The sequence below is a fragment of the Meleagris gallopavo genome, chromosome 6, assembly GCF_000146605.3.
Source record: "Meleagris gallopavo isolate NT-WF06-2002-E0010 breed Aviagen turkey brand Nicholas breeding stock chromosome 6, Turkey_5.1, whole genome shotgun sequence".
In the NCBI taxonomy this organism is placed as follows: domain Eukaryota; kingdom Metazoa; phylum Chordata; class Aves; order Galliformes; family Phasianidae; genus Meleagris; species Meleagris gallopavo.
In genome coordinates this window covers 48,625,824-48,637,493 of record NC_015016.2, presented here as the reverse complement: position 1 = coordinate 48,637,493, position 11,670 = coordinate 48,625,824, and the positions used below count along the sequence as shown (strand labels likewise).

At 35.7% G+C, this 11,670-nt stretch overlaps 1 protein-coding gene across 5 annotated transcripts in view; it reads right to left on the bottom strand.

Moving 5' to 3' along the window:
- The window catches only part of SUGCT (succinyl-CoA:glutarate-CoA transferase), a 358,596-nt gene that overhangs the window by 292,337 nt on the left and 54,589 nt on the right, over window positions 1-11,670 (bottom strand). For all 5 annotated transcript variants that reach the window (XM_031554006.1, XM_019616695.2, XM_031554005.1 and 2 more), the window contains one exon: window positions 5,444-5,539. In XM_031554006.1, coding sequence (XP_031409866.1) covers window positions 5,444-5,539 — 96 coding nt within the window. The remainder of the gene's footprint in view (window positions 1-5,443; window positions 5,540-11,670) is intronic.

Sequence of the window (11,670 nt, the reverse complement as noted above, 5' to 3'; positions counted from 1 at the left end):
ATCCCTTGCAGGCATTGATTAAAGCAGAAAGCCACAGAATTATTTCCTTCAAGAAAAAAAAAATATATATATATTTCACGTTTTAAATTAAAAATACATTTCATTTTTATCTGAAAATTACCTGTGTAAAGGTAAGAAGTCATGCTACACAGATACAAGGTGAGTGGCTTTGAAGTGTGACAGGATGGGATATGTATGAACAAAACTAAGTACACCTCACATCATACATTGAGCATGTCTGAAACTGCCCAAGGCAAACCCACTGATTTCCTTTCCAGACAGCAGCTCTGCCTAAGAGAGGCTTGACAACTCATTGAAAGACAACCACCAGAAAGATAACTATATAATGTTATTAGTTTTGACTAACTGGAATTCATTCTTCCTAAGTGAGAACTTTTCCTACATGACATCCCACAGATGATTACTATACCTTTTCACTGACTAAAATGGTAAGGAAACAAACTCTAACTTCCTAACAAGCAAAGGACCCTTATCACAGACAGTGAAACTAAAACACTTACATATTCAGTTTTGCTTTCTTATTTTATAAAATCTCGGATGACAGAGGATTCTCTAGCTTTCTCCCCTATAAGATTAGAAAAAGAAGCCATTCCAAAAATATATATATATATGTACAGGTATGAGTCAAAAAATATCTTGAGGACAACCAAACTGTTCTTTGGAAACTGACTCCGTAAGTGGAGAAAGCATGCTTTCCTGCTTGAGAGCACAAAGTTTCTATTCAGTCAATCTGTGAATACATTTAATTTTCATGACAAATGGGCAATACTTTCAGCAGTGACGTTTCATTACTCTTCACAACAATATAGGACAAGGGGCCCCCAAGGCAGGTTAAAAAGTCCAGACAAATACTAAGTAGATGAGGTTCAGACAGTAAGAAGGGTCATCTTGCATTTCCTGAACCTAGAACTCCCCCCAGAAATCTGTATTTCATTTCTCTCCTTTGGAAAAGTTCCACCTTATCAAGCCACTGCAAACAAGAAAGATTTTCTTCCATTAAATAAATCTAAATTGATTTTAAGAGGAGAGTTTCACACATAAAACAGAAACTTAAAAATAATTCAGGTTCTAATCTTAGTTGAGTTTAATTCCAAGGCACGTTAATTGCAGAGATATCCAAATAAAAACAAATCAAGGCAGAAAGGAAAGTGACTGTACATCTAGGATCTTGTGTGGAATAAGCAGTGTGACATTTCTGAATGACTAAAATTATTTTGCTGCTCTATCCACTACATAAAGTGGATGATTATGAAAAACTCTGAGTTCCTCCACAGCAAAGTTAGTAAAACTGGTACACATACACACCCATGAAAAGCAACTCCACCAGATCAGTTGGGCATATGATAATCTATTGCACTTTTTCCTGTGATGAGACATAAAGAACAAGGGATTTTTGTTGTAAGATTCTCGAACACTACAAGATTCCACAACGAAAGAATGAGATGCAGAACTATAAAAACGATGCCAAGATATTTACATACTATGACTACACTCCTCTTCCCACTACTTTCCTGCCTTTTACTTCATCGGGAACTTATATTTTGGTTTTCATTACATATTTAAACTGAAAGGCCTCACACGAAGCAAATCTTACAGCTAGCACAACAAAGGGCTGACCTTTAGAAAATCTCAGTGATGTTTAGATATAAAAACCATTCATGTTAGGTGTGATTAGTTATGGCATTGCACAGACAATTGATTAAAACAATCATTTGTTTCCCGTCTTGTGATTTCACTTTCTGTGCAGAAGGTTGTGCCCTCTGCACACTCTGAAAATACGAAGGATATTTGAGCAGCTCTTGTGAACGCTAAGAAAAAACTTGGAAGAGTAATAAGATTGTATTTACAGAAGAGAATGTTTGGGTAGGTGGAGAAGAGATTTGTAGGAGCTTGGTCTTGTAGTTTTCAAAGCAACTTTTATCATTACAGCCCAAGAGCAAAAAGTCCATGCTGTTACCTACAAGTTTGCATGCCAAAGTGCTATCCAGGTGGCTGATGGAAGGGCAATAAGCTACCTGTAAACACACTGCTATGAAAGATCCTCTGAGGAGAATTTATCTATTCCCACTGTTCCAACTGGAAAATGAGTAAGTGAGTGTACAGATCTCAGCCACGTTACAGGTAAGATAGTTCCTTGGTGAAACCATGAGAATGAGGGAAGACCTTGTCACCCCAAATGAAAGACAGTAACACAACTTTACTTCGCAGCACATTTATGTAAACCGGATGCTTTTAAGCTCCTGATTTCCTTTGGATAATCATGGTGCAGCTGTAGCTAAACAACCTGTCTCATTACAGAAACTTGTTTAAAAAATGTACTAATTGCATTTAAGATACAGACCAGAACTCAAGGTTTGTGTTTGAACATTTGAAGCTAAGCAAATTGGGATCTAGTTACACTCAAGATATTGCTCCTCTTCAGAGGATCAAAGTGGTAGCCTATCGAAGCAAGATATGCTCAAAGCAGATGGTTTTTTTATGAAGGGTTCAGCACTGTAAAAATTAGTTTCTTTCGTAAATTAGAACCTAGATTTCTTCACCTTTGTGGCACATTGCAAAGTTTGCTTCTATTGAAAACTTTTGCAAATTGCTTGGCAAGCTCCATACAGACAGCTTTAGGTGTACCTTGAAAGACATTGTGCACTGAAAAGAAGTTCAATTTTTTTTTTTTTGTGAGTTCTGGTGATGAGCAAGCAGAAATGAAAGCTTCAACATCTCACATGGTTAAAGGAGAACACTATCAGAAAATGAGAAAAAAAAATTAGAAGTATAAAAATCCTTCTCCAAACTCCTCATCTCTTTGGTCAAGGACTTCAAAGGAGCTACGCATCCTGGTAATTTCAGGAAAGAGAAAACCTAGCAGAAAACCTAGTTTTAAATACAAAAAGAAAGGTCAGTCAAGGGTTAACACACCTCAGGAAAAATTATGCCACTGGAGTAACAGTGAAGAAGTAATGAGGGAATTGGTGGAGTTAAAAATCTAAATACACACACAATGCTAAATTTGGCCCTGTAAACAGAAAAGAAAAATGAAGCCATTTGCAAAGATATTCTTGTCAAACTTATGAAATTATAACTCAGTGAACAGTATATGCTGAATGCTATTGTAATTTTTTGATTTTTTTTAAACAGAGCACTAGAACACTTACCACGACAATTAAAAAAATAATTAAGTACTAACTACATATATTTTAAAACGTTTTCTATGTGTATTTATTTTAGATTTTGGTTTTTTATATTTAAGATTTGGATGCGACTCTGACCAGGCTTCTGTCACAAAAAGATATCACAAATGTCTAGATTTTGCCTTAATGTTTACAAAAGTATATTCCACGATAACCCATACTTCCACAATTTATCATGGTCTGACATTTTTTCAGCAGGATTTCAGGCTCTGCTTCACTTCAAAGTTATAATTCACTACCAACGTGCAAGTACAATCTACAGCAAATGATAATAAATTAAGGTTGAGACCATAGGAAGAAAGGAACAACATTTTGCTATCACATACTTGTTCTGAGTTATATGCAAGTTCAATTTCCTAAAATGTCATATTTATTATTTGAATAAGTCATTCACTTGGCCAAAATACCCTGAAACAAACATTCATAAGAACTAGCATTGTGATAGTCACATATTAATTCAGTAAGCAAAAGACAATATATTCAATAACTATGACAGGGGGTGACTGTCAAGTTACAGAGTTTTGTTCTAAAACTATATGGCAAATGAGCTCTGGAAGCACCTATAAATGCAATATAATCACAACAGTGAAGATTAGTTCAAATTTCTAATGTTTAACTTAACTCTCAAAGTAAAGTGAGAAAGAAACTCTAGAAAGCACAATTAAATTTAAAGTCACCATCAAAATTACAGCCATGCTAGCTCATACAAAGTTAAGAGTCAAGCCACAAGAGAACAACAGCAAAAGGTACTAAAAGGATCCAAGCTTCATTTATTCAACCAAACGCAGTATGGTGAAGACAAAATGTTTTGTTTAGTCGGGTTTTTGGTTTTGCTTACACAAACTTCAGACACTTCAGGTCTGTTTTGTACTTTCAACATACCAAAGTTCAAAAAGGGGTAACACCAAAAGGTCACATTACGGAAACGTGGAACAACTTGTGTAGTGGATGCTTGGTAAGGCTGGGTCACGTTGCACTACACAGCATGCAGAGCTGGTCCTAAAAAATATGGACATCCTGCTGTGCTCACCAGAGCAACAGTAGTACACCTGAGATAGGAACACTGCAGGATCAAAATCAGCCTTGCAGAAACAGCCACATCATCTCAACATCTCCCAGAGAGAATTTGCAATCTCTCTAGCTGGTGCAAAAATTGCTATTAACTAGGCAGTGACATGTACAAAAAAAAAAAAAGAAAAAAGTCTCCTGGTTCAAGTAGGCAAAGTCTTTACAAAAAGAACTGATTTGCATTTTATAGCTGAGAAGGCCTGCCCTTGATGTTTGCCATGGAGTTCCTCTCATTTTCTACCAAGAAAGATACTGAGTGCTGTGCAGATGCCAGCTTTCCCAGACAAATACTGGGAACTATCCCTATCAAGATTTAAAGGAGTCTAGCCAGAAATGAAAAAATCCAGACTCTGCCTAGCTGGATGCAAACATGAGTTTTGATAACAAATGACCAAAAACTATGAAAAAAAGAATAGACTGATTAAGTATATATGCCCAGATCTCCCTAAGCTAGTACAACCTTCATCAAGACAACCAAACGATTAGCTAGAAAAGAACAAAATTTTGTTTACTTGAAGAGTTTCCCATACTAGCCAGAACATAAAGCTTGCAGCAAATTTTTTTCCTCTGCTTGTTTATATGATGAAGGTCATGTTATTTTAAGGAATTACAGCCTTTCATTAGATGTAGCAGGCTATGAATTCCATTGTGGACATTGGAGGTCTGGTAAATTCTTTTTCTAACCTGTTGTCTGAGTGAGCACTAGCGACTTGCAGGAAACTCAGTGGAAAACGTCTAATTTACAGCAACTCTTTGACTTCCACAGCCACTTAAGATTGTTCTTGGAAACTCACGAGGTAAAAATAAGTCAGAGACAAAAAAAAAAAAATCAGTTTGTGACTGGTATGAAAGTCAGATCATCCTTAAAACGAAAAAAACAAACCTGCTTTCTCTGTCAGATGAAAAAAATCTAGTCACCATGTTAGCTTTAAAGTCATCCAATTTCATTAAACCCTTTTGATCTATTTCAGTGTTCTGTTACTAATCTACTGCTGACGAAGAAATATGCAAAATGCTGAAACTACAATGAACAACAGAACCTTGTCCTACCTAGACTCAGATACATTACAGAATACAGCAGGTCATGGGAAAAGTCAGTCAGTTCTCAATCTCATAATACATAAAATCATGAATTTCAAAAAAGAGAATAAACCCAATGCTTTGTTTACCTGATATGGAACAATACTGCCATGAGCTGTACCCCAGCGTTTAGCTTCAATTTTGCAGTTCAGGTAATTAGCTGCTACATGAGTAAGACATGCAACCTGGAAATAGGGAAAAATAATAAAGTATTAAAAAAAATGCAAAGTTCACCAGAAACTTCTTTAAGATTTGTGTACTTGAATGTCATTGTCTACATAAGGTAAAATATTTTATGTCACAAAAGCATCTTTTACATCGCATATTATGAATAGCTTGAAAAAGATATGAAAGTGATTAAGAAAAACTCAAAGTAAAAAAAAAAAATAGTTTTCCATAACACTAGTAATGCCATGCAAATCTAGCATTAAACTGCCTTTAAGAAATAAGGCAGTATTACCCTAAACATTTTGCAGAACAGTCAACAGGCACAAAGTGTCTTGTCCAAATTTTAAAGGGAAAAAGCAGCACAATGAATTTGTAAGCTAGATCTCCCATTTCCTGAACCTCAGACCCATGCTTAAATCACAGACATTTTCCTCAGTCACAAGATCTTTGTTTTCTCCTGTTCTCCTTCAAGTTACAGAAACTATTTGAGAATTCTTCAACTCCCACATATCCTGCAACATGAAGAGGTAGGTCATTTGACACTAGGAGATAAGGAATGAGTTATCAAGTTAATAGTAAGACAGACAAAACCAGTAGAAGACTGTCTGAAAAATATAGCATGCAAACTGTAGTAATCATAATATCAAGGGTAAACATTTTGTAAAGCACAAATATATCTTAGGAAAAGAATGAAAACTTATGATGCAGTACTGCATGAAATCAGTAGTTCTGCCATAGTCACTGTCAGATTCTTCATCACTATTTCTTTGGGAGAACTGTGTGGGACTGTATCTGAAGCCAAGTAACACATCAAAGCATTAAAATTAGGTTCTCACTAATTCATCAGATGATGCATTTGTTTCACACTTGAATACTTGTGAAATACTTGTGAAAGTAAAATTGCTTGCTTTCACGGTAGGCTGATTTTTTTTTCCCCAAAAAAGATTTAATTCTATCTAGAGGAGATATCTGAAACTTCATACAATGACCAGTGTTTACACTGTTTGTCACTACTAGTCTACATCAAAATGCAGAGCAATTAATTTAAAGTCCACCAGTAATGTGTGCATGGTATCGGAATCCCTTAAAAAAAAATCATTTTCCCTTCCTTCCTTCATGTGCTCTGAAAAGGCAACATGAGTGCATCAGTTCCATATTTAAAGCAAATATATAATGGTAAGTCAAGTTTATGTTGGTTCAGACTGGCAGAAAACCTAGGAAGATGTACAGCAAGTGATAATTTAACTGCTTCTGAAACACTACTAACTAGAAATACAACACTATTCCTGAGAACTGTTGGAAAACACTTTATAGCTGTGTTTCAGCTGCAGCTTATTATATCAGTGTCACTTCATTCAGTCTTCTCTAGCCCTCAGTAGGAGATCCGCTGGAAAATCTCAGCAATAAAGGAAATGGACCTGTGAAGTATGTAGAAAGGACTTTTCCTTCTCGTTTGCAACTTTCCTTGGTAACACAGAATGAAACACTCTATTATTACAGTTAGATGAGTCACAAAAGCGTATTTATTTATTAATAACATATATCCTAATCTCATTGTTCCTTTCATTTTTCAATCTGAGGTAACACCACAGTGATATTTTTCTACCACAGCAAACGGTTATGCAATGATGACAAAATTCATACTATATTAATTGCAAGATGTTGTTCTTAGTTGTGTGCAGCGCTACACATTTCACCTATGGATAAGAAGCATCCACTACAACAGGCTAAGACACAAGAGCACCCTGTCTATTTAGCTCTTCCCACTTTAGGATGGAAATGTTAGATAAATCTGAATTGTGAGAAGGACATAGTGAATTGAAACTGTGCAAATCAGAAATCCTACCACATTAATAACAGATTCAATCAAGTTGAGATGTCATTCCCTTACTTGCTCTCTATGCTGTAGAAACAGATGTTCTGCAAGAAAAATTCTAACCTTAAAATAATACATATTTCTAGCAGCTTTGCAAATTGTTTGAGATGTATGTCATTCTTTTAACAGTGGAAAACAAAGAGGTACACATTTCTCCAACGCACTTGTACCCAATACAATAGAAAAAAAAGATTTAAAACACAGCATTCACTGGGCACTGGAATTGCACCCCTAAAGGCTTGTTTCAGAAGCAGCAGCCAGCAAATACCAGGGAAGTCAGAAGGTTGTCAAAGACTGTGCATGTGTAGAACTAAAAGTTGCGTGGAGCATGTCAAGGCCTCAGTCTGAAAAACATCTCCCTTTCAGTCAATGTGTTCATCTTTTGCTTTAATACACGCATCTACATATCTTGCTGAAATTGTTTACAATTTTTCTTCAGTAAATCACGAAGAAAGAAGGCTTCAAGTTCCTTCTGAATTTCTTCTGAGTTGCATACCTTCTTTCCAGTCAAATTACCCACCCAAAAGGAAGTATTATTTTTATTATCATCATTATTATACAAATAAACTTCTATTGACCACATCAAAGCAAGTATTTCAGTACTTCGTGTTTTATGCATACACATACTTAGTTGAGTAAACTTTGTGGCATTTTGCCCCATTAGCAGTAATTGTCTAATGAATTTAGCAGACTAGAACACTTGCTGCTATTCCTCCAGTCTCATGAAAGTCTTATAACAGTTCCAGGAATACTCTGTTTTTCCTTTCTTTCTTTTCCTGGCTCATTTCATTCCCCTTGATCTCATCAAGGCTTTATGCTCACTGACATAACACTATCTACAAGATCTTCCAGCACTAATGCTTTACGTCCTTAATAAGAAACCCAGAACTTACCCGTCTATGTCTTACAGTTAAGCAACTTCTAACTAAAGGCACTATAAATGACAACTCAAAAAACATTTCTACAGATATGATATCCCCCATAGAGATATTGTTAACAAAACCAGTATTTCTCCAAACTCCCCTGTATTTCAAGACTCAGAAAAGATCTCACAGCTTAGAGGCAATTTCTGCACAGAACAGCTACAGCTTAACTTCTCAAACTGAAGATTGATCTGTATTACCTGTTCAGTTATAGATTTTTAAATATAGGTTTAAACCTTTTCTTGAATCATCTCTTTTTCAGTAATAAGAGATCCATAAAAGTAACCTTTGGACTGGTAACATTAAAGCATATCTAATACAGTAATACAGACATCTCTGTATTCATTTGCTTGCAGAGGCAGATTACATACGTAAATACGTATAATCACATCTCCACAGATAAGCATCTCTCTATTTCACATCAGTAAAAGCAACACACATTAAGATTCCTTTCTGATATTACTCTTGACAGCCAAATCACACATTTGTTATATACTTACCTAAACCAGAACAAAAAGAGACCTGCATTGAAGTCTGAAAAGTTATGCTCAGACTATAGCAGAATCAGACAGATGGGAAGCAAGATATCAAGACCCACAAGGTGAACAGACAAAGAAAAGAGACAGAATTTCAAAAGATTTTTTTCAAGATAGCACATCAAACAATTTATTACAATGAGTTCACTGAGTCGGTCCATCATTTATTTATGTGCAAGCAAGTATACACGAACAACAAGAGACAGTAACTGTAAAGAGGAGGAAAAAACATTTTAATTAGATTTGTTACTTTCTTCACTCTCCAACGTTGCGTCTATTTCACTATGTACCTTAAGATGGTGGTTCTTATTCAAGTTGATGCATATTTTTTCTCATTTTTATTTGCTTTTTCTTAGGGAGGACATGTAAGTTTTCAGGAACTTAGAGAGAGGTGTTTTACAGCAGTAAAGATCATTATTTTACAATATACTATGAAACTAGTAACCCAAATATTAAAGCTCTGTCAGGAAAAACCATCCTGAAAACATCCTGGCCTTATATTGTTGAAAGGCCAGTCACCTTCCATAGAAGAGGCCTCAACATTGCCACGAGCTGTGGGTGAGCATTACCTTATACCTGGGCAGATAAGGGACTGAAGTTTAGCCTGAAGCTTAGAGCTCAGCAGGAACTTAAAAACCACATGAGTGCACCATACATCCGTATGTCAGGCAGACAGTCCTGCTTGCAAGTACACAAAGTCACTGCCAACAAAGAGGAAGGTATTAGGAATTCATCATTAGTGTCCCTACCTCTGTGCAAAGAAGGAGATCCAACTTCACTCTGAATTCCAAATTTGAATTCCTAACTGTCCTGTATTATTTCCTCTCTCTTTCCATAGCCTGTAGTGCTGCAGTTGCTTTCAATTTGTGTTTTGCAGAGCAAAAATTTGCAAATTCCATAAATGACTTTGAAGAGGCCTGTGAAAGGAACCTGAAAATGCAAGACCACGATCACGTAACCTAAGTTTGCTGTCAAAGAGTCTCTACCCGTTCAAAAAAAATGTCTACGGTCACATTACGAACACCAGCAGTCTGGGTGAAAACAGTTTTCTTTCTGCTTGTGCTGACTCTTTGAATGTGAACATCCATTAACTGATTGCAAGTTCCTTCTCCACAAAATAAAACTCCTGGCATGGAAGTACCAGCACATGGAATAATCCCAAATCCACAAATACAACTGCATAAAGAGGAAATCAAATCCTTACTGACCAATAGCTACAAGTCTAGAATAGATCTCATAGTAGGATCTATTTTAGGGTATTCAACTCAGACACTTAAGAAGGTACCCAAAACTGTGCCAATAATCACATGCAGTTTATGAGACTCACTGATGAAAGATAACCATTTGATAGAATAGCTCTTTTAGAAATGATGGCATGCAGTAAATCACATTCACATTTATTAAGTAATAAGATTATTAAGTAAATCACATTCATAATTTATTAAGCATTAGGGAATGCTTAATAAACTAATAACAATAAAAATACTATAAAAACCACAAGCAATAAGAAAACAAAGTATTTGAAAACCCTATCTTAGGCATGAGACATGAATTTTCAGCAGGTAAAAAAATAAAAGATCAAAACAAGCTCAAGTTGACACAGCAGCACACTGAAATACTTTAGTACAAGAATGTCTAAAAACTAGATTTGCTTTATTAAAAAGCTTTCAACTCATAAATACAGAGATACAGATACATGAGATACAGAAACAAGATGCTTTTGCATAGCAGAGAACTGAGTCCAGTAGAATGCATCAACAGGAAAAAGAATCAATGAATGATTTTTTTAACTAGCTATTTAGAGCTAGAGAAGACCAGAATGAACATTTCTGTGCTTCTCACAGCTATAGCATCCAGCTGAGACCTCTTAATTACAATTCAATTAGTATTAACAACAGCAAAGACTTGATATAACTAATAGATATAGGACCTGAAATTTCAAAAACAATTATTCAACACAGTTCCAAGCAAAAGTAAGTGGCAAAGGAACTCCTATCTCCTTAGTCCCCACTGCAAATATATACATCACTTAAAAGAATTTTAGGTGCAGCATCAGAAATAAAAATCTTGATCATATAAACTAATAGCACTGACATGAAAGAGGAAAAAAATACTTTTGTAAAGCTGAAGAATTGAGTATGTTTAAAAAAGAAAGATCTGTTTTCTTAATTAAAGCCACATTTCAATTATCTTTTCCTGAAAAAGCAAATAAAGTTACCATTTCAATGGTAAGGTACTGGAAGAACTTATGAGACACTGGAACAGGTTACCTACTGTTGTGGCTTATGCCCCAAACCCTGGAGACTTTCAAGGTGAGGCTAGTTAAGGCCCTAGGCATCCTGATCTAGGTGCTCCTGGCCATTGCAGGGGAGTTGGACTAGATGGTCTTCATAGGCCTCTTCCAACACTTAAGATTCTATGATTAGTTCTTATTTCAGCTTCATAGTAACAGTTCTAAGGAATCAGTAACTCAAAAAAAAAAAAAAAAAAACACCAAAGAGATTACTGAACAACTTTCAAACACTTATTTGATAGGGGAAGTAGTATGTGACCTTCTGACTTTTTAATTAAGTACCTACTATTTAAATATTTACAGCTAACTTTTAAGGAAAAATGCAGCCCAAATACTCCACCAAATCTCCTAGAGAATCCCTGTTGGCCTTTATGAACACCACATGTCCTGCATATTGCACATGCTGCCATCTTGGGTTCCTTTCAAAAGGCAGTTCCTTAAAACAAGGGTGATTCATCCCCTGAATTTCAAGTTTCCACTCCAAAGAATGAAGACATTGAGTTTCTCAGGAGGGGGAAAA